We start from the raw sequence: 23,408 nt of genomic DNA, 5'->3' as shown, positions 1-23,408 counted from the left end.
TTTGCAGAGGCCTTAAATATTTTATTTTAATGACTGTACAAAGTATGATACCCATCGGTTATCATTTTCATGGCTAGAAGAATGCCAATGCATGTATTTGAACAGTCATGTATGATGCATGATGACAATCAAGGAAATACTCTTTCCAAACCATGAAAATATCTAATGGGTATCATAATTTGTACATGCCTTGAAATAAGTAATCTCAAGGCTTGTGCAAAGTTTCATACCCATCAGTTATCATTTTTATGGACTAGAAGCACACTAATACATGTTTCCCAATGGTCATGTGTGATGTATGGCAAAAATCAAGGAAATATGCTTTCCAAACCATAAAAATGATATACGATGGGTATGATTATTTGCACATGCCTTAAAATGTAAGGCATTTGAAAAGTTTCATATCCATCGGATATCATTTGCAAGGCTAGAAGCACACCAATGCATCTTTTTCAATGCTCAAGCATGATGCATGGTGAAAATCAAGGAAATATGCTTTCCCAACCATGCAAAGGATATCCGATGGGTATAATCCTTTATAAAGGACTTAAAATAAGTATTTTTAAATCCTATTGAAATTATCATACCCATCGGATATCATCTTCATGGCTAGAACCACACTAATGCATGTTTTCCAATGGTCAGGCATGATGCATGGTAAAAACCATGGACGTGTGCTTTCCAAACCATGTAAATGATATCTGATTGGTTTCATACTTTAAAAAAGACTTAAGATAATTTATTTTAATGATTGTACAAAGTATAATACCCATCAAATAGCATTTGCATGGCTAGAACCACAACGATGCATGTTTTTCAATGGTCATGCATGATGCATGGGAAAATAAAGGATATATGCTTTCCAAACCATGAAAATGATATCTTATGGATATATTGCTTTGCACAAGTCTTAAAATAAGTAGTTTCAAGTTCTGTGAAAAGTTTCATACCCATCATGTATCATTTTCTTAGTTAGAAGCACACCAGTACATGTTTTTCAGCGATCATGTATGATGCATGGTGAAAATCAAGGAGATATGCATTCCAAACCATGAAAATGATATACGATGGGTATAATAATTTGCACACACCTTAAAATAAGAATGTTTAAGTGATTTTCAAAGTATCATACCCATCGTTTATCATTTGCATTTCTAGAAGCACACCGATGCATGTTTTCCAATACTCAAGCATGATGCATGGTGAAAATCAAGGAAATATGCTTTCCAATTATACAAATGATATCCGATGGGTGTCATACCTTGCATAGGACTTAAAATTATGTTTTTTAAGTACCATATAAATTATAATTCCCATTATATATCATTTGCATGTCTAGAAGGCGGTGTATGTTTTTCAATGGTAATGCATGATGCATGGTGAAAATCAAGAAAATATGTTTTCCAAACAATGCAAATGATATCATATGGATATCACAGTTTGCAAATGCCTTAAACTCAGTAATTCCAAGGCTTTTGCAAATTGTCATAGCAATAGGATATCATTTGCATGGTTAGAAGCACACCAATGCATGTTTTTCAACGGTCATGCATGATGGATGGTGAAAATCAAGGAAATATGCTTTCCAAATCATGAAAATGATATTTGTTGGGTATCATACTTTGCACCAACCTTAAACTAGGTAAGTTCAAGGAGTATGCAAAGTGTCATATCCATCAGGTACCATTTGCATGGTTAGAAGCACACCGATGCATGTTTTTCAACAGTCATGCATGATGCATGGTAAAAATCAAGGAAATATGTTTTCCAAACCATGCCCAATGGGTATCATACTTTGCATACGACTCCAAGTAAGTAATTCCAAGTCCTATGCAAATTGAAAAAACCATTTAATGTAATTATGTGTTCTTTTTCCCTCTTTTTACCCTCTTTCCTTTCTTTCTTTCTCTCTTTCCCTGCCCCTCTTTTTCCTCTCTTTCCATTCTTTCTTTCTCTCTTTCCCTCTTTCCTCTCTTTGTCTTTCCTCTCTTCCCTCTTTCTTTCCCTTTCTCTCTTTGCCTCTTTCCTCTCCTCTTCCTCTTTCCTCTTTCTCTCCGCTTCCTCTTTCCCTTTCCTCTCTTCCTCCTCCCTCTTCCTCTCTTCCTCTCTTCCCTAGTCTTCGTCTTTTCCCTCTTTCTTTTTGCTCTGCCCCTTTCTATCCCCTTTCTTCTTTTCTTTTATGCTTCCCCTCTCTTTTCTTCTTCTCTCCATTGTTTTCTTTTCTCCTTCCCCTCTTCTTTTCTTTTCCCCTTTTCTCCTCTCTTTCTATCCTTCCTATCTCTTTTCCCCTCTTTTTCCTCTCTTTCCTTTCTTTCTTTCTCTCTTTCTCTCTCCTCTTTCCCTGTTCCTCTTTTCCCTCTTCTTTTTCCCTCATCATCTTTTGCCTCTCTTCCCTTTATTTCTTTCTATGTTGCCCTCTTTCCTCTCCTCTTTCTCTTTTCTCTCTTCCCTCTTCTTTTCCCTTTCTCTCGTTCCCTATTTCCTCTCCTCTTCCTCTTTCCCTTTTCCTTCTCTCTTTCTTTCTTTCTCCTCTTTCCCATTCCTCTGTTCCTCTCTTCCTCTCTCCATCTTCCTCTCTTCTTGTCTTCCCTCTTCCTCTTTTCCCTCTTTCTTTGTGTTCTCCCTCTTTCTATCCCCTCTCTTCTTTTCTTTTCTCCTTCCCCTCTCTTTCCTTCTCCTCTCCTTTTTCTTTTCTCCTTCACCTCTTCTTTTTTTTCTCCTTTTCTTCTCTCTTTTTCTCCATAGAGCAACTGACCTACGTTCTCCGTTTAGCCCAGAGCCATTCGGGATAATCTGGTGCCCCAAGCGGGCCCCGTAGCCCAAGAATTGGCTGCCCCAAGAAATGCTCCATCTACCCTCAATGTGGTCAGTAATGGGATAACTTCCTGCACTAGTATGTAGCCTCATTGGTAGTGTGCCAACTCTATACGAAGACGTCTAGCCATCAAACCACGAGTGGCCTCCATCTGGTGTCTAAAGTAGGACCTATTGGGAACCTAGCTACTCAAATGCCTTCTCCTCATATAGGGGGGCTCACAAGTAGAGTTAGCTAGTTCCCACGAAGTTACATGAGAGTGGGGCATTGATATCCAATACTCTTCCCTCTTTCTTTCTCCTCTCACTCTTTCTTTTCCTCTTTCTCTCCTCTCCTCTCTCTTTCTCTCCTCTCTTCTCTCTTTTTCTTCTCCTCTCTTGTTTTCTTTTCTCCTCTCTTTCCTTTCTTTTTTTCTCACTTTCCCTCTTCTCTTTCATAAGAATAGAGCATGCATAGGTCTACATGATGGAACAAGCATTTAGAATCTCTTCACTAGAAAGGAAGACAAAGATTTGCATGCAAACAATGTTTAGTGATTAGATCCGAATGCTTGTCCCTCATGTAGGCCTCAAGCATTGATCTGATGCTTGTTCCTCTCTTTCTCTCTTCCTCTCTATCTCTCTTCCTCCCTTACTCTGTTGATTGTCCCTCATGTAGGCCTCAAGCATTGATCTGATGCTTGTTCCTCTCTTTCTCTCTTCCTCTCTATCTCTCTTCCTCTCTATCTCTCTTCCTCCCTTACTCTGTTTTCCCTCTTACTCTATTTTCCCTCTTCCTCTCTTTCTCTCTTTTCTACATGTCCACATTTCTGCATTTTTGCGTTCTTTTTTGCATCACATTCTTTTCCGCATTTCGACGTTCTTTTCCGCATTTCCACATTCTTTTTCGCATTTTTATATTTTTGCATTGTCTTTTATTTTTGCGCATTCTCTTCCACATTTTTGCATTCTTTTTCGTATTTCTCCATTTTTGCATTCTTTTCGGCATTAGTATTTTTGCATTTTTGATAGTTTTATCTATTCTCTCTACCATTTCTACCTCTTGCTACCCTATTCTTCTTAGTTTTACATTTCTCTTAGGCTGGTATGTCTCCAAGGCAACTCTAGCAAAATCCTAGACTATAGAATTACATTGGAAGGCACAAAATGTGGTAGTGTCAACCCATGCAATTAATAGTTTTAGATTCATTCACTCAGCTATGACGACCAGTATGACCAGATGCTCCTTTTTATGACTGATGGTTTATTAAAACATATCTAAGTATCTAAGAAAAAAGCTAACATTTTGAAGCAAATCATTTCTTATTATTGCATGATTTTTATACAAAAGAGGCATAGATTAGGTAATCAAAAGATGAAACAAGCTATACTATCAGAAGTTCATTAGGGAATTGTAGCACGCCATTTCTCAAGAGATATCATGAGCAAGAAAGTAATACAAGTAGGCTTATGGTGGCCAACTCTGTTCAGAGATGCATTCTATTATGCCAAACAATGTTTATAATGTCAGAGAGATGGTAGACCTTTAGAATGTTGGCATATGTGCAATGCCCACCTCTTATATGTTAGCACCAATGTTCCATAGTGCCCTTTTGTAAGCCCCCCGTTATGAGGAGAAGCCATGGTGTGAGCACTGGGCATTGGTAGGATCCTAGTTTTGACACTAGATGAGGTTTCATGGTGGCCGTTTGATGTTTAGGAGATGGTAGAAGGAACAACATATTCCTTGGGGGTTCGAGGGAAACGCCCCAGTAGTGGGGTTTGGGGTCTGCCGATAGGCCCCAACCTATGCGATATGTCCTCCATTGCATGTGCGCGAGCATTCACATGTGAATTTACTTACACGCGCATGGTCGATGGTGGTCGGTGGTCAATGGTCTTAGGTCGGTGGCAAAATTCAAGCAAACATGTGCCACCATTAGTCACACAATGTGCTAAGTCAATATGCATGTGCCCCCGCCAGCCCAGCAGTGTGGTGGAATCAGTCTACTATAAAGGGCTATATAAGGAGGCCACTTATCAAGCCTCTAGATCAAATGCCAATACCCCAACCTCAAGTCCTTCTGCATCCAAAGTCTGTCTAGATCGCCCATCAAAGCTCTACTGGAGAGCGCACGGGGGGATAGCACCATCAGTTGTATCTTATTTGGTGATATGAAAATTTTATTTTGCTCTATTGTATCTATTCTTTGGTTATTGTACTATCGTTGTTGTCAAACACTCTCTCCGTTGCATCATATTTCCATATGTTATCAGAGCACTAGGTGCTTTGAGCAGCGATAGTGCAGGAAACTCAGTTGCAACAAAGCTTTAGCACTTGGTGTGATGGCCACTCCTAGTGGAACTTCTGGAGTATCTGCAGCTGTTGCTGCTCCTACTCCAATGATTCACATTTGACTACCCGCCTTCATGGTAGGAAAACTTGATGGTACAAACTACACTCTAAGATGAGTGTAATTCTAGACTCATATGAGCTGCTAGAAACCATTCTCAGGAGTGATCCAGAACCAGTTGGCATTGCCGATCCTGCAAATCTAGCAACATAATTCCTCTTGATGCTACTCTTCTTCGAGCATGGAAGTGACGCAATGCTAATACAATTTGCACCATCGTCACAAGTGTATCTGATTCAATGCTTACGTTGGTTAACCACACATCCAATGCATCCACGGCTTGGAACATCTTGAAGAATCAGTATGAGACCCGCAATCAGACTTGGATTCAAAATTTGGAAAATCAACTTGCTGCCGAAAAGCTTGCAAAAGGGGAGACTGTTGAGACATTCATCATGAGGATGAAGAATCTACGTGATTAAATGGCTGCTGTGGGCATTGCAAAGACTAGTGAAGAGCTAGCTCGGAGGTGCATTCAAATTCTTTCATAGAAATCTTACAGTCTGGTAACTACACTCAACACTCAAGTTTGAACTCCTGCACTTAATTTTGAAGAGTTTTATGCGTTGCTACTTGAGGAGGAGATGCGACCGAAGAGTCGTGATGGTGGAAGCAATGCTTTTTTCACTACTATTACCAAAGGGAGAAGCGCCAAGTCTTCAGAAACGAAGAAGCCAAATAAGAAAATTGTGTTTACTATTGCAGCAAGAAAGGTCATGCTACAAAAGACTGCAGAAAGAAGCAATACAATGAGAAGAACGAGACCTTGAAAGCTTCATGGAAGGGCAAGGACACTATCAACAATGCTGAAGTTGAGCTCGAGCTATTTGTGGCTATTGATGAGATGTGCTCCACGGCTCAGTCTTCACCAAGCAACACTTCATGGGTATTGGATAGTGGTGCAACCCGACACATGACAAGTATGAGAGAATGGTATAGTTCTCTTTAGCCTCTATAAGAACCCACAAATGCTATGGTTGGGAATGATGCAAAATGTGCAATTCAAGGGACCAATACCATGTTACTTGTTGCGGCAGCTAATGGTGAGTCTAAGAAGTTGTCTGATGTACTTTTTGTTCCACAAATCAAAAGAAATCTACTTTTGGTTGACGCAATAACTGATCAAGATCTTGAAGTTCACTTCAAAAAACCTGAAGCCCAGATATGAGATGCAAAGGGAAATGTTGTGGGCACAGGTTCTATTGTATGAGCTCAATGCATTTTCAATCAATTCAAATTTGGAGACAGGAAGGCTTTGGCACCAGCAGTTTGGCCACATAGGCTATGCTGTGCTGAAGGAAATGCAAAAGAAAGGGATGGTTGCACATTTGCTTGCACTCACAAATAAGTGGGAGCCATGTGAAGCTTGCTTGATGGGCAAGCAAGCCTTGAAGCCATTTCCACATGAGAACATAAATTGAGCAAAGGCACCTCTAGAGCTGGTACATGCTGATCTCTGAGGTAAGATGTCTACTATTGCTTTGGGTGGATCTCTCTACTTTATGCGGATAGTCGACAATTATAGTAGAAAGATGTGGGTGTATTTCCTTCAGGAGAAGGCTCAAGCTCTTGAAAAGTTTAAATTGTGGCACAAGCTTGTAGAAAATGAAACAGGAAAGAAGGTCAAAAAGTTTCACGTCGGGCGAGGAGGAGAGTTCATGTCAAAGGAATTTGACAAGTATTGCAATGAGCATGGCATAAAGCGGCAACTTACTGCTAGCCATGCACCTCAACAAAATACTGTTGTAGAACGTTGGAACCGAACAGTCGTTGAGATGGGACGCTGCATGTTGAAGGCAAAGGGGCTACCCAACACATTCTGGGCTAGGTCAATAAATATAGCAATCTATATTCTCAATCGGTGCTATACAAAGGTTCTCTCAAAGGGATGACTCCACAAGAGGCCTACTCGGGTAAGAAGCCTTCAATTTCTCATTTACGTACATTTGGATGTGACTGTTATGCACACATTTGGATGTGATTGTTATGCACACATTCCGAATGCAGCAAGAACCAAACTAGATGCCAAGAGCAAGAAATGTAACTTCTTGGGATATAGCATGGAGTCAAAGGCCTATCGACTCTATGATGTAGAGGCAAAGAAGATCATCATAAGCCGAGATGTGGTGTTTGTTGAGTGACCACTCTCAATGGTGGATATAGTTCCAACCACTTCATCATCATCGAAAGAAATAACTCACCATTTGCTGACCCAAAAGTATGAAGAAACTATCAAGGAGGAGGTGTTCTCTGATAGTGAGGACCAAGAAATCCAGCATGTTGCACCAATCACACCACAACAAAAGCCACAACTAAGGGGGATGCAGCAGCTCTTGATGATTAGAACCCAGAATCTATTCAAGGAAGTCCACAACCCGATGGACCTTGAAGATCAAAGAGAATAGAGGAGCAACGTCGATCTGTTGATCTCATAGTTAACATGGCTTTGATGGCTAAGATTATAGAGACAGTCAAGGAGCCAACAAACTTGGAGGAGGCATTGATAGATCCAAAATGGAAGGCGGCTATGCAGTCAAAATATGACAACATAACGAAGAACGACACTTAGGAACTTGTAAGTCGACCTACAAAGAGAAAGGTAATTGGTACAAAGTGGGTATGGAAAGCCAAATATAAAGCTGATGATAGTCTAGAAAAGTATAAAGCTCATCTTGTTGCATAAGGCTTCTCACAGGTGGAAGGTTTTGATGTAAGTGAAACTTTTGCACGCGGAGCCAGAATGGCCACTATTCGTACGGTGCTTGCTATCGCTGCTCATAACAAATGGGTAGTTTTTCAAGGAGGAGGTGTATGTAGATAAGCCACCACCAGGTTTTGAGTTGCCCCATTTACAAAATAAAGTGTGATGGCGTTATACGGGCTGAAATAGGCCCCATGAGCATGGTATCAAAGGATAGATAATTTTTTCATAAACTGTGGTTTTCTGAGAAGTGCTTCAGATGCTAACCTCTATGTAATGAAGCAAGATGGAAAAGAACTTGTAATAGTCTTGTATGTGGATGGTCTTGTCATTACAGGTGACCATGAGAAGATGACCTAGCAAACACGCCAGCTATTGAGCTTTGAATTTGAAATGATACATTTGGGGCTCCTACACTAATGTTTGGGGATTGAGATTTGGTAAGAGACGGGTAAAATCTTCATCTCTCAACAAAAGTATGCTCAAGAGATTCTGAAGGCATTCAACATGATTGAGTGCAAGCATGTGGTTACACCCGTGGAGGTGAATGCAAGGCTTTCTACAAAGGATGCCTCACCATTGGTCAACATCAAGAAGTACAGAAGGCTGGTGGGAAGTTCTTTGCAATACCAGGTTTGACATTAGTTTTGTTGTTGGTGTCTTAAGCAGGTTCTTGAATCCCCTGAGAGAGCCATTGGAATGTAGGCATGCAAGTTCTTAAGTACCTCAAAGGAACTCTTGACTATGGCATCACTTATACATCAGGAGATTCCTTGATTGGCTACTGCAACTCGGATTGGGCAGGTGACGTTGACTCCAGAAAGTCGGTTTCTGGATATTGCTTCTTACTTAGATCTAGGATTTGTTCTTGGGTAAGCAAGAAGCAACCCACAGTGGCCCTCTCTTCTATAGAAGCATAGTACTTGCAAGGCACCTTGTTTTGTTGCATGCGACGCATTTTGGCTTGGAAGGATCTTGGCAAACATAGGAGTTATAGTAAGACAGCCTACATTACTAAGGTGCAACAACCAAAGTTGCATGGCCATCTCTAAGAACAAAGCACATTGAGATTCAGTACCACTATGTACGGGAGCTGATCCAAGATGAGATCGTTGATCTGGAGTACTGTTGCACTGAGAAGAACTGTGCTAACATCTTCACCAAAGCTTTGGGTAAGGAACATCTTATTCAGCATCTTCATGAGCTTGGCATTGGGCCAAGAACCTTTGCATCAAATGTACCACTCAAGGACTTATCTACACACTCTTACGCCCGACAATGTCACTCCCTTCAAAACCAAGAAATTATCTGTAGCCACCATCGACCTTGCTTCTTCATATTGTTGGAGCTCACTTCCATATCTCAAGATTACTCTATCTTGGTCGTGAATAATTTAACCTGAATAGCCTTATGCCCCATTCCGGCTATCCGTCATATTCTCTCATTGCTGTTGCTTGTATGCCCATTCCCTGCAGCGCTTGCTGCGGATGTGGATGTACTCTTAGACTTCAGAAATAACGTCATGGAGAACAATCCTAGCGTGGTTCTCGCTTCGTGGGTGTTTAGTACTAGAGAAAACTATTGTACTTGGAATGGGATCACATGTGGAAGAGATGCGTTGATAAGCTAGGTCAATGCTATCTCTCTCGTTGACTCAGAACTCGAATTCACAACGTGGGACGGTTTTGCAAGGTTTCAACATGTTAGATACATAAACTTTTCCATGAATTTTATAGTTGGGAACACTCAAAACCCTTGTATCTCTGGATTTGAGTTTCAATGAGCTGGATGGCAAAAGTTCTTCTACGTGCAATGATCTTCCTTCCCTTGAATTGATCGTCCTTAACGGCAATACCATTTTTGGAGCAGTCCCAAATGGTCTTTGCAACAACAAAATGCTACGAGTTCTAGAAATGAGCTACAACCAACTTCATCTCTACTTTAAAATAGAACAATGGTTTTAGTAATACCTACAACAAATTAAGCTCAGCTTAGAGAGAGAGAGAGAGAGAGAGAGAGAGGGAGACGTAATCGAGACTTCAATTTCTTCTTTAGAAACTTTGTAAAATCGACGCTTAGCAAGTGCGCTTTAGACGAGCACCTTAGTAAGCAACTTTCTCGTTGTTATAGCCTGCCCCTAGCGGGGCAAGACTAAAAAGGGTGACGACAGGTGTCCAAGTCAGCAGATGGCACATGGCAGCATGGGATTGCTTTTGCCACGTGGAGGTGGACAGCCACGTAGGCATCATCTCTCTCGTCCCAGCTTTTTGAATTTTGGCAGAGCTCAGAGGGAGGTTGGTTATGGCGGATCGTCTGCTTTGAATACAGAGGCTGTAATAGCTTTGAATACAGAACGCTTCTCAGAGCTCCCATGGCTGAACTTGAGCCTTCCCGGCCTCCTTCCACCCGCGTCCACAAACGTCTCCTCTCCGACCAACAAAAACGTCGGGACCTCGCCCTCCAGCGCCAAATTCAAAGCCGGCGTGACCTGCAGCAGCACGCCCGTCACGTCGTCTCGGCTTTCGTCCCTCACTCTTCTGCTGAGTTTGCGGATGACCCTATCTCCGATCAGACCGAAGTCGAGAGGCAGTACGCAGATTCCGTAGTCGGCACAGGTGATCTGCTTCTCTATGGAGATTCGGCTAGTGTGGAGGGGGACGCTCGTTCCGAGGAGGGCGGCATCGCTGGATTGCAAGAAGCCACGAAGCTCAAAGGAAGTAAAGCTCGACAGTGGTTTAAGCAACAGTTCATGTTTCCAGAATGGATGGTGGATGCCCCTCAGCGTCTTAAAAAGGACTGGTGAGCTCTTCTACCTCGTGACTACATGTCTTTTTTGATCCTGATATTGTAATTGGCATGACAATAGGGACCATAATGAAAGTGCAATTACAGAGCTGTAGTCGTTTTTATTCCCTTTCAGTTGCTGCTTCCCGGTCGAGTGCGCTATCTTATTCTTTCTTTTTAAAGGGTTGGTTCGTTTTCTGCTGGTGCAGTACGTCATGTTTTGTGCCCTCCGAATGTCGATAGCTGATACCTTGCCTATGGCAAACAGAAAGCATTTTCATGAACGAAAAGAGCTGCTTTATTTCTAAACCCGTAGGAGGTAGGGGGCTTATGGATAATAGCAGGCTGAACGATCAGATCTTCTTTCTCGTTGCATCTACACAAATTTTTTATGAGTTCATCCTTGGAATCTCCTGTTGGAATGACATGCTTCCTCTACAATCCGATTACCGAGAAAGCCTCCAGCATCAGCAGCAGTAAGTGTATCCTGAGGAGCAGCAGCCAAACATCATCTCAGTCAGCAGGAGGGGGACTGGGCTAGTAAGCAGAGCATGTCACCCAACAGGATGTGACATGATACTCATGTTTCTTGCCTCTGCCTTTTCCTTCTCCCTGTTTGTTCTGGTGCAAGGATGCAGAGATCCATATTTAGTTGGACCAATAGGCCATGCTGATTGGGGCAGATTTGCATGCCACCTCATCAGCCAATGTGTCAGTTTGAGATTCAGCATCGGTTAACCTACAATGCATGTCTTAGGCCTTTTTGCCAATTCCACACCTCGGCTGTGTTTTTCACCTATCCTATTGCTCATTGGCTTCTCCTCGCCTTACATGTGGGATACATAATTGCATTGCTTGCTCACATGTGGGATAATGCTTCCATGCCATGTGGCAGCAGCTCTTAAGAGCTTTCATACCTTTACTCATACCTTGCCCTTACCTTGTGCTCATGGCACCACAACTCTCAACTTCTCCCCTTGGTGCCATGATGTATTGGCTACTGCAAGGTGGCAAGATGTGAGTTACAAAAGAAAAGTTCATAACCTCCCCTTAGTGCATACATTGCTACTCAAGGTGATGAGATGTGGTATTACAGCATGTCAATGCTTCCCTTGGGTACTTGAATAGCTACTCTCAAAGTGATCAGATTTGAATTTAAAAAAAAAAAACTAGGTCTACTCATATGGGGAGCTTTTACAATCATGGGCTAAGGTGGTAAGGTTTGTCTTTGTGACTCTTAGTACATTTTGTTGTTGTTGTCCTCATCTTTCCTTGATGAAGACTCGCATAGTTGGCTTTCTGGTTCTTCAGTCTGCAATCTTCATCATTATGTTTGAACTTCTTGCAATGGTTACACTTCTTAGGTGTTGCTTTGTTGAAGAGTGCTTGTTCTTCGTAATTGTTGTTGCCTCCAACTCCCTTTCTTTCTCAAGTAGAGATGACACACATCCCTCAAGTATTGGATCTGGAAGATTTTTCAAAGTTATTATTAATGCATTGTATTCCTTAGGCATTCTGTGTCGAAGAGTTGCAAGTGCATCCCTTTGTATTTATTCCTTCGAATTGGGTCATGATACTTTTTATCTTGTTCACAAATTGTGCCAAGGATTCATTGAAGTTTATTTGTAGTCCATAAAACTCAATCTTGAGATACTTTCTTGATTCTTTGCCTTAGCTCTAAACACAATGTTTAACTCATCCCATGCATCTTTAGCATGTTCTTTGGAGTCTATGTGGTGGAGTAGATTAGTATCCAAGTGCAAACCAATGAGTCATAATGCTTGTTCATCATTTTCTTTCCAAACTTCACTCGGTGTGTTAGGTATTTCTTTTATAGGCTTTCAAATCTTTTTGCGCATTAAGAGGTACATCATTTGTGTAGCCTAGCTGTGGAACCCTTTCCGAGTGAACTTCTCAATAGCTGAGGTGCTTAATGCCATTTGTTGCAAATGTCTTACCAATTGAATTCTTTCAATATTGGCAGTGTCTAATTGCATGCAATGATTCTGATATGACGAGTGCGTAAAGCTCCAAAAACCGGTCACTTTTGCTCTTTAGACCTTTGCGAATTCTTCTTGGAACAAAAGTATGGCTTGTCAAAGTTTTGATCAAGAAGAGGGGTCAACATGATGATGTGGCACTATGTGTTCACATGCAAAATGGGAACTTTACTTAGCTAGCATTGTGTGTGCGCATGTGACAGGTGTGCCACATGGCATTGCTGATTGTGCAAGACTACCATGTGCTAGTGCTGACATGGCCTTGCTAGCGTTGTTTTCTCGGCTCGTGTCACTTGTTGATGACTTTATCTTGCCATGTGTACTTTCTCATGTGGCGATCTACATGGTAGTATGCCATATGTCTTGTCTTGAGCTGCTTCGTATCTGTTTCCTGATGAAGTCCGCGTGTTTGCGTCGATGAAGTACCTGCCTGTGTAGTTGATGTTGTCTTTGTAGCTGCTTGTGCTAACGAGTGTCGTTGGTAGATGGTTGTGTGTACATCTTTTGTGTTGGTGTTGTGCGTTGTGCTCTTGCTCTCTTGTAGTTGTGTGTGTTGCATCGGTCGTTGCCTTGCTTTGCTGCTATCTTCTGCTGTTGCATGCTTTGCTGCTATCTTTGGTTGCTTGTTCCTGCCTTTTTGTCGCTTGCTCTGTAGCTGCTTCCTTGTTTGTTACTTTGCTTTGTAGTGCAGGTCTATTAGTTGCTTTCAGTGCTACATGCCTCGCCTAGCTGAGTTGTTGTAGCTAGGTTATTGTAGGAGTGTCGCTTCTACAGTCGGGTTTGTCTTGTGCATTGTTACGTCCTGCTTGTTTGTTGTATGTCATTGTAGCTCTTAAACATCAGCAAGGCTCTAGAGATTGCAAGGCCCTGCTGAGATTCGGAATTGCTGTCTGGCTGAGAATGCCATCAGTAAAGCAGGCTCTAGAGAAACAACATAAAAATTGAGAGAGGAGAGGTGCAATGGGAACACAGATTTTGTTGAAGATACTATGACTGAACAGCAGGAAATGGAGAATAAAGTAGATAATCTTTTTTCTCTGTCAAACACTCTCTCTTATACAAGAAGACTCTGGAAGCACATGAAGCTTTAACACTCTCCACAAGGATGATGTCTCAACGGCGGAAGGCATGGCCAAGCTCTAATACGACGTTAAAACATGAGTATCTCAAGTGTGCCTAAAACCAATCTAAGGTGGATGCATCCTAAGTGAACAGCTAAGCTAAGCATAGACTCAAGTTCAAGTATGTTACAAGATTTGAGATTTGTAATCACTGATAGATTTGAGAGCTTGCACTATGTTTTGCATGACCTTCCTTTTATAGGAATGGATACATAATTGCATTGCTTGCTCAGATGTGGGATAGTGTGGCAGCATGTCCTTGCCTTCGTATCTTTATTTATACCTTGCCTTTATTTTTTGCTTTTGGCACCACAACTCTCAATAGGCTAACTATTGGCTTGTGGTTGGAGCATTTGCGAGGGGATGGGAGGTGCCACCGCCATGTAGATAGGGACATCGAGACGATTTTGCATTGCTTGTGGAGCTGCCTTGCAATAGAGAGGATCTAGCTGGATCGTAGCTTGAATGTGATGCATGTAACGGTACTTCACTTGGGGCATGGCAGTCTGGTTGACAGAGGGGGGTCATGCCCTTTCACTAGAGATGGTCACGCCAGACTTTAGGATTGCTGGACAGAGGGTCTTCCACATCAAGGTGCAGGATGCGATTTCTCCATCCTGCAAACGGCTTGTACCCTCACTCAAGGATAGTGCTTGGAAGGCGGGGTCTAGCATTATTGCTTGGAATATTTGGGTCGCTAGTTGCAGTTTGGTGATGGGAGGCCATCAGACAAGTACTTCCAGCAGCAGCCACCCTTATTCCCATTTGGTAGGATATCATCTATTCCATCTAGACCTAAATTTCCTGCTTTAATGAAATAAATTCTCAAAAACACGCTTCCGCATAAGCATGGCTTTGACAGCATTTGAGAAAAGTTTCCAAACAGCTTCATATACATAATTTATATGCCAAATTTCCTAAGTGTTAGAGACATATAATTGTGAAGATGGAATCCATATGAATCTTAAATACATATCATCTATTCCATCTAGACCTAAATTTTCTGCTTTAATGAAATAAATTCTCAAAAACACGCTTCCGCATAAGCATGGCTTTGACAGCATTTGAGAAAAGTTTCCAAACAGCTTCATAGACATAATTTATATGCCAAATTTCCTAAGTGTTAGAGACATATAATTGTGAAGATGGAATCCATATGAATCTTAAATAACGTGCTTGGATTATCTAACTTTTATTGAAGCTTTATAAAAGGTCATGCCAAAGTTGTTATTCCAAGCTATGAAATGTATTATAGCCATTGTACCTTACAAACGGCATATTCAAATCTACCATTTCTGTTGGAAGCTGAAGCGAATGATTTTGTTGTGGGAGCAATGCTGATCCAAGAAAGACAGTGTATAGCTTTTGGAAGTAAAAATGATATTCAATCTATGTTTTTGTTATCATCCATGCTTGGAAGACATGGAGGCGCTATTTGTATAGTGCTAAATTTCAGATCCTCACAGATCATGAAAGTATCAAATGGTTGTGTAACTAGCCAATTAAGAAGCTGAAAGGCCAAATGAGCTAAGTAAATGGAAGGATAAGTATAACATGGTAGCCCATTCCCTCAGCCAAAATGCCGATGGTAAATGAAATGAGTTTTAGTCCACATCAGTATGATTTCCTTTAGTCCTCAGAGGATGTAAGCATGCTGCCCTCTACTCTAGGACGTAGAAGAAAGTTAGTGAACGAGCTTTAATGGATGAAACCCTTGTGATAGGTGTGAAATCCACACCAGATGTTGGTGTTAGTGTATGGCTCCAGATGCTGGTGGCTGTCAACCAAGAGTGAAGAGTTAGTGCAAGTGAAGTGTTAGAAACATGGTGTGCAGAAAGGGTCCTTCAGCAGCGAGCTGCTGCTCCTCCCCGTTCCCCTGCTGCTCCCCCTCCCTCAGCCCGTCTCTCTCCCCACTCAGCCTGCTCCCCCCCCTCCCCCCCTGCTGCTCCGCCCCCTCCCCCCCTGCTGCTCCGCCCCCTCCCCTTGCCTGTCCCTCGCTCCCTCCCTCTGCCCTTCCGCCCCCTCTCCCTGCTTCCGCCCCCTCCCCCCTGCTGTCCCGCCCCCTCTCCCTGCCTCCGTCCCCTCCCCCCTGCTGCTCCGCCCCCTCTCCCTGCCTCCGCCCCCTCCCCCCTGCTGCTCCCCCCCTCCCCCCTGCCTCCGCCCCTTCCCGCCTGCTGCTCCGCTCCCTCTCCCTGCCTCCGCCCCCTCCCCCCTGCTGCTCCCCCCCTCCCCCCTGCCTCCGCCCCTTCCCCCCTGCTGCTCCGCTCCCTCTCCCTGCCTCCGCCCCCTCCCCCTTGCTGTCCCGCCCCCTCCCTTGCTTGCCCCTCGCCTCCCCCCTGCTGTCCCGCCCCCTCCCTGCTTGCTCTCCCGCCCCCTCTCTTCCTCTCACTCCTCCCTTTCTTCTCCTCTCCTTTCCCCTCCCTCCCTCTCAGCTTGCCCCTCTCCCCTCTCAGCCCCAGCCCCTCTCCTCCTTCCCTCCCCTTCCCCCCTGCTTCCTCCTAGCCTCCTTTCCCTTCCCTTGCCCCCCGCAGCTTTTTTGGAACGGAAGGAGCTTTTATTCTGTTCGAGTCGGCCTCCTCACCTTGATTGGCGATGGATACCCCGTCAGCCAATCCTACTCCATCTCCACCGGCCGCGAAAACTATCACTTTCTCTAAAGACGAGTTGCAGCAGCTCAAGAAGGATGTAGAGATTGAGTGCTCTACCACATTGCTAGCACGCATCTTCGGGTCTCACCCTTCCAGATCCCAAGCCAGAGACTGGATGCTTGCGGCTCTCCCCCCAGACCTCGCTCCTCGATTGGTAGATGTTCGCCTTCTGGGACGAGGTTTTTTCCAGGTTGTTTTTGACACTCCAGAGGCTGCGAGCACTGTGCTCAAGGCCGAGTTTTTACACCTGGGACACAGGAAGATCTTCTTTGAAGCCTTTCACCTTGGTTTCGACCCAGTAGAGGCAGATAAGAAAATCTTCTCGCTCTTCATCAGGTTCCCCGGGCTTCCCCAGGTTTACCATCGACTTCTTTCTGTTATTGGGGAGCATTTTGGCGCAGTTGCTGAGATCCCACCCCTCCCTGGGTTGCCATTGACTGCAGCAGAGGCAACCAAGGCTGATGGGGTTCCTAGAGTTAGGGTCCTTTGCAAGGATCCTAACCTCGAGATGGACCACGTCATGATCCAGCGCCCGGATGGTTCCTTTTTTCGCCAGAGAGTGGAGATTTCAGGCAGGCAGGACCAGTGCAGGATTTGCAGGACCTCGGGACACTTTGCCAGGGATTGTCCCAGGAAGAAGAAAAGGCCTAAGAAGCCCTCTGGTACAGCTACCGCCTCAGGGCATCGACAGGGGGGACAGGGGGGGATTAGACCCGGCACTTGGCCCTTGACCTCGACAGAGGGGTGGTACAGGTCTAGCTCCTGCTCCTCGTTCTTCACGTGGCGGTCCTGCTCAGTCAGGTGGTGGTACAGGTCCAGTACCTATTCCTCGGCCTCGTCAGGGGGGTGGTACAGGTCCTTCACCTGCTCCTCGACCCCCACCTCCCTCAGGCACACGCGACGCTTTACAGTGGGTTCCATTACGTGTGCAGGTCCCTCCTTCAGTTCACGAGGGTACCTTAGTAGACTCTGCTTCACCTCGAGCTGTCCTTCCTGTCTCACCTTGCACAGTCCGAGACGCTGAAGCTTCGACCTCCTCCCCAGTTGTAGCTTCTTCCTTAGATCCAGCACTGCCAGATGTTCCTCTTGAGGACGGAGAGATCTCCGCGGCTGGGCAGACACCGGGTAGAGAGCATTCCTCACTCCCTCCCTTGGATAGGGGGAAGGGGATAGCTTACACTGTTGATCCTCTTCCCTCACAAGGGATCCTTCGTACTCCGGTGTCTGGATTGCTCCAGAGGAACTCGTTTTCAGCTTTGGCAGAGAGTTGAGTTTTCCCAGAGGAGGAGTTTGTGCCCGCTACTTTTGGGGAGCCAGTGGTTGGGTTTCCTATTGACAGGGCTTCTTCTTCAGGTGCCAGGATTCTTTCCCCTATTGACTTTCCTCCACTGGGTTCCTTCCCTCCTTCCTCGAGCAAGAGGTCTTTCCCTGTTGAGGGGTTTGTTTCCGCCACTAGGTCGGGTAAGGTGTTCCACTCTACATCCTCCCGTCGATGAGGATTATCAGTTGGAACATACAGGGCCTAGGTGGCGTCCCACATCGCCGCCGTAGACAGCTGATCCGGGATCAGCTTCATCCAGGTGTTACTGGGGGTCCCATTGATATATTATTTATTCAAGAGCACAAGCTGGATTATAGAGACTGTGCCAAGTCAGGCAAGTTGCTTTCAGGACATACTTTTTGGTCGCCTGCATTGGGCACTAGGGGAGGCACTTCTATTTCAGTTTCGCAGTCGGTTCTCCCCTTAGTTGTTGGGCACGGAGTCATTATCCCCTCTAGAGCTCAGTGGATTATTCTTTTGATTGGAGGGCGTAAGGTTGGCTTCCTCAACCTATATGCCTCCAACATTAGAGGGGAACGTGTCCTTATGTGGAAGACTTTGCTCTCCTGGGCCCCCATTGTGGATTCTTGGGTGATTGGAGGTGACTTTAACATGGTCGAGTTACCTTCAGACAAAAAAGGGGGTAGAGAAGGCGGACTTCACTCTTTGGAGAGAGCAGCTTGGGATGCCTTCCTTTTCCATTTCTGTGGCAGAGATACTTGGTGTGATGATGCCTTTCTTATTCAGCCACAGTCCCTCCTGTTCTCTTGGTCGAACAGGAGGCAACAGATGCCTATTCATGCACGCATTGACAGATTTTATGTAGATGACTGGGCACTAGACAGAGGTGGATCGGTATGCATTGCTGCGGGGGTTTCCACCTCAGACCATTTCCCTGTTGTTCTGGCTATCTCAGAGCCTCACTTGAGAGGCCGATCTACCAGCATCAGGATTCCAGATGCCTTTTACACAGAGGAGGACCTTACAGAGGCAGCCCTACGGATATGGTTTGCTCATGTCCAGGGAGGGCAGCCACATCCTTCACATTTAGCCGCTGCCCTCTCTGGTATTAGCGACTTTTACTGCTCAGTTGCTTCTACCAGGAGACGAGATATTCTCAGATGTGAGATTGGTGTTCGCCAGCAGTTAGCAGCTTTGCAGAGGGAAGAGCAGAAACGGCCTTCAGATGCTTGGATTCAGGAGCGCCTTGCTGCAGCGAGGGCTCATCTGCAGTTATTGCTTGATCAGAGAGCAGAGTATGCCTTTCATGCACGGGAGTCCTTCTGGATTCAGATGGGTGGTAGAGTCAATAAACACTTTTTCTCTACTCTTGGCCCTAGACATAATAGAGAGAGTGTATCTCAGCTTATTGACTCACATGGGGTTTTACAGACCGAGCCAGATGACGTCTTACGCATAGCTTCAGATTTCTATGCCACCCTCCTTACTGCTGATCCTGAGACACACGATATAGAGGATGCTAGACAGGCTATTTGGCAGAGTATCCCAGTGTTGGTGAATCCGGATATGCATGTTCTACTTGACGCACCTTTCACCAACACAGAGTTCAGGACTGCACTTTCAGCCCTTCACAAGGGCAAGTGCCCAGGTTTAGATGGCCTCACCCCGTCTTTTTTCATTGCATTTTGGGATATGATTGGAGACTATATTACTTCAGCCATGCAGGCCATTTGGGACTCTGGCGAGATGCCTGAATCGCTTACAGAGGGCCTCATCCACCTTATCCCAAAAGGAGGTAGCAGAAATTTATTGTCCCAGTGGAGGCCTATCACACTTCTGGGGACTTGTTACAAGATTCTGGCCAAGGCTATCAGCCTCCGATTGCAGCCACTTCTCCCTGATCTTATTCATGACACTCAGACGGGATTTGTGCATGGCAGAAGTATTTTTGATAACATTTTTTCTTTCTGGGAAGCTTCAGAGTGGGCCATGCAGAGTGGCCAGAATCTTGCCATTCTACTGTTGGATTTTGAAAAAGCTTATGACAGAGTAGATTGGAGTTTTTTGGAGGGCACCCTTCTACGCTTTGGATTCACTGATGTTTGGATCAGAGGTGTTTCCTCTTTGTACAGATCAGCCCATAGCCAGGTACTTATTGGTGGGGTAAGGGGTGAGAGATTTCAGATTTCGAGATCAGTCCGTCAGGGATGCCCCCTTGCTCCTTTCCTTTTTTTATTCGTGGCCGAAGCTATGAGCATCTATGTTAGATCTCAAGCTGACATCTTTGGGCTGAGACTTCCTATCAGAAGAGAAGAGGAGCTGCTTGACAGTGAGTTGGCTGATGACACAGCGATTTATTTGGATGCCTCTCCACAGACATTGACTTCTTTCAGGACAGCATTGGATTTATTTTGCTTGGCGGCAGGGGCGCAGATAAATTGGCATAAATCCAATGGATTTTGGATCAGTGATGAGGACACTCCAGTTTGGGGGCTTGACATAGGGTTCACTTGGGTTCAGAGGGGTGTGCCTATCAGGTATTTGGGCTGCCAGGTCGGCTTGGGTATTTCTACCACGCATCAGTTTGCTCCCGTGTTGGAGAGCATCAGAAGGAAGCTTCTCTTTTGGAGCTCAGCCAAGCTGGATCTTGCCTCTAGAGTTGTGGTGGTCAACCAGGTCCTCTTGGCCACGGCCTGGTTTATTTGTTCATGTTGGTGCCGTTCTAGGGACTGCATCATTCAGCTCAGAAGACCGATCAAGAACTTTCTCTGGAGTGGGCTTGATGGCACAGCAGATGCCTTAGCCAGAGTGGCTTGGGAGACCCTCATCCTCTCTACACAGGATGGGGGTCTCAATATTATTGATCCAGATTTACAGTGCAGAGCCTTACTTTGCAAGATAGTGGTGCGAGGACTTATGCCAGGACAGGAACCGTGGAAGGACTTTCTTATCAGCAGCATACAGAGGTGCACACCTTCCTCAGGAGGAGACTGGATGAGCAGTGTTAGATGGATCTTCACCTTAGCACACCTCAGATCACCTTCATCCCCTCTCATGGTTGCCATTCTGAAAGCTTGGGCTAGTTTCAGAAGCTCTCTTCGGAGGATTCCTCCTTCCTCCCGGGAAGAGATTAATAGGCAGCCCATCATGTGGAACGACAGTATTTTAGATGATCGTGGCAGACCACTGGGTGCCTCACTCTACATGCAGTGGGCCAGGTGGGAGAGGGGACCTGCTTCTTCTTTGGGATCTTGGAAAGCTTTCCGTAGGCTTCCAGAGCAAACCAAGTCAAGGTTGACAGGACATCTCAGAGGGAGTGCAGGGAGGATCTTGCAGATTGAGACAGCCCTTCCAGAGGCTTGGATAGACACAGATGATATGCCTCTCACTTCCTCCACTTGGGCAGGTACTTTCTCGAGAGGCGGGGTTCCACTTCAGGTCTTAGCCTTCCGAGATGCACAGGAGGATGCTTTGGTTTTCAGTGTCCAGGATGGTGGCAAATTGCTCAGATCTACAGATGATATATTGCTTGAGTCTGCTTTTCAGCCTATCAGGGTCGTAGGCCTTTTGATGCAGGGATCAGATTCAGAGTGGTTCTTAGACCCTGACCCCCAGTTACTCTCCACCGGGTCTTGGAGACTTTGGCTCTATGGAGGAGTTCCCATCAGGTATTTACAGTGGGACCTCGGAGAGTGGGAGTGGATTGACGCGGGGCATCGAGAGAAGACCATCCCCTTCTTTCGTTACACGGTCAGTAATGCCAGGAGATTTCAGCTCAGTAGTAGAGGCTGGAGACCCTCCAGAGTTCCTCATTGGGAGACTTTTGGTATTACTGCGGATCAGCAGAGGTACTTCTGGAGGAGGCTCTGGAAATCCCATAGGAATAGAAAGATCACTATCTTCTTTTGGCTTTCTATTCATGGAGGGATTGCAGTGAACCTTTGGAGGTCCAGATTCGGAGCCGACCCTACTTGCCCTCGTTGCCTTTCTGCTTCGGAGTCTATTCAGCATTGCTTATGGGATTGCAGACAGGCGAGATTGATTTGGATGGGGATAGCCAGGATCTTCAGTCACTTTGCCCATTCCCCACTCTTTATGACTTGGGGCTCGGTGGCTTGGCTTTCTCTTACAGGACCTCAGGTTTTCTAGGAGGGACTTGACTCCTCTCGGGCCATTTCAGTTCGACGTCATCGGGTTGAGTTCTGCTCGTTGGATGTGGTTCCACACCGTCCTTTTACAGCTGTACATGCCTCTGTGGATACTTCTTGGGAGATTATAGCGAGCATAGCAGCCTGGCATATCTGGAGAGCCAGATGCACAGAGGCTATGGAGGGTACTCAGGCTCATCCCTCGCACACATTGGCTAGTATCTGGACAGACATCGTACACACTCTGATGGCCGTATGGACGGGTATGCAGGGGGACTCCCGTGCAGCCTCAGCTAGGAGGGCTTCTTTCTTCAGGGAATGGAAGGATTCTCCTTTCTTCTCTGAATCTACTACAGGGTTGAGATGGCACTTTCAGCCTCAGCCTTGGTTTCTTTCCACCTCACTCTGAGGGGTTTTTTATTATCCTCATGATTTCATGATGTATTCCGCTTTGAGCTTGCTCTCGCGGGTTTTTGTTCTTACTTAATAGAAGTCTTTTTCATGGAAAAAAAAAGAAACATGGTGTGTGAGAGAGAAAGAAAGAGCTAGGGAGTGAAGAAATGGTAGAAAAATGTAGAATCCACGAAGGCTTTCATTCATTCATCATCACTGAGTATGACAAGACAATTGAAGTACAAGCCTTATATAGGCTACACATTCACACACTTGCACCAAGTGCATATGGTATAGGTCACTAGTGACATGTGGCACTCATGAATGACACACACAAATACTAGTACTAGATCTCCTAGTACTATACACGAACACATCATATCTCCCACACACTCTTTGGCCATGATATCCTCAACACCCCCCTTTAGAGCAAAGAGTGTGAGACTCAACACGCAAAGAGTAGACCGATCCCCCCTCCACCGCGATACTACAAAGAGCAAGTCCAACAATCCAACACCTCCCGTGTGATAGTGACTGCTCAGTCAGCTTGCGACTGGCAAGGGCAAACCATCACTCCTCACTCCCTTACTTTGAACTGGGTGGTCAATACCATCAAACCAAAGTAAAAGACAATACATTCATTTTTTGGGGACAACCCAAGGCAGAGTACCTCTTATTGACTCCAAATACATTCAATTTAGAGGGACAACTCAAGGCTAACAACCTTTATTTACTCAACACAAAAACACATAGGGTAAAGGGTCCGGTAAAGAGGCACGTGCCTTCACAATGTCAGCAGCACCCCTTTCCTCTCCATGGGAAGACCCAATAAAGAGGCATGAATCATGATTTTGAGTAGGTGTCAACCTCTCATAACAAGTTGAGCTAGTTCTCATGTGACATAGTACTGGCCCACCAATGCCTTTGGTATTGGGTCAGAAGGTAGTTTCAAGACAAGTGAAGTACAAGCCTTATATAGGCTCCACACTCACGCTTGCACCAAGTGCATATGCGATAAGTGCCATAGTGAGACGTGGCACGCACGCATGACACACAAGTACTAGTACTGGATCTCCTAGTACTACACACCAACACATCACATCTCCCACAGACTCTTTGGCTAT

At 45.0% G+C, this 23,408-nt stretch overlaps 1 protein-coding gene across 3 annotated transcripts in view; it reads left to right on the top strand.

The window, feature by feature from the left end:
• The first annotated feature begins 10,192 nt into the window (after positions 1 to 10,192).
• Positions 10,193 to 23,408, top strand: part of LOC147902589 (snurportin-1 protein) — a 62,077-nt gene continuing 48,861 nt past the window's right edge. For all 3 annotated transcript variants that reach the window (XR_015540865.1, XR_015540864.1, XM_087373325.1), the window contains exon 1: positions 10,193 to 10,707. Coding sequence is in view for 1 of the 3 variants with exons in the window: in XM_087373325.1 (XP_087229451.1) it covers positions 10,280 to 10,707 (428 nt within the window). In the remaining 2 variants the exon portion in view is untranslated. The remainder of the gene's footprint in view (positions 10,708 to 23,408) is intronic.

Source organism: Dipteris shenzhenensis, chromosome 4, assembly GCF_047967505.1.
Source record: "Dipteris shenzhenensis isolate YYH24624 ecotype China chromosome 4, Dip_SZ_1.0, whole genome shotgun sequence".
Classification (NCBI taxonomy): Eukaryota; Viridiplantae; Streptophyta; class Polypodiopsida; order Gleicheniales; family Dipteridaceae; genus Dipteris; species Dipteris shenzhenensis.
This window is presented reverse-complemented; position numbering and strand designations above follow the sequence as displayed.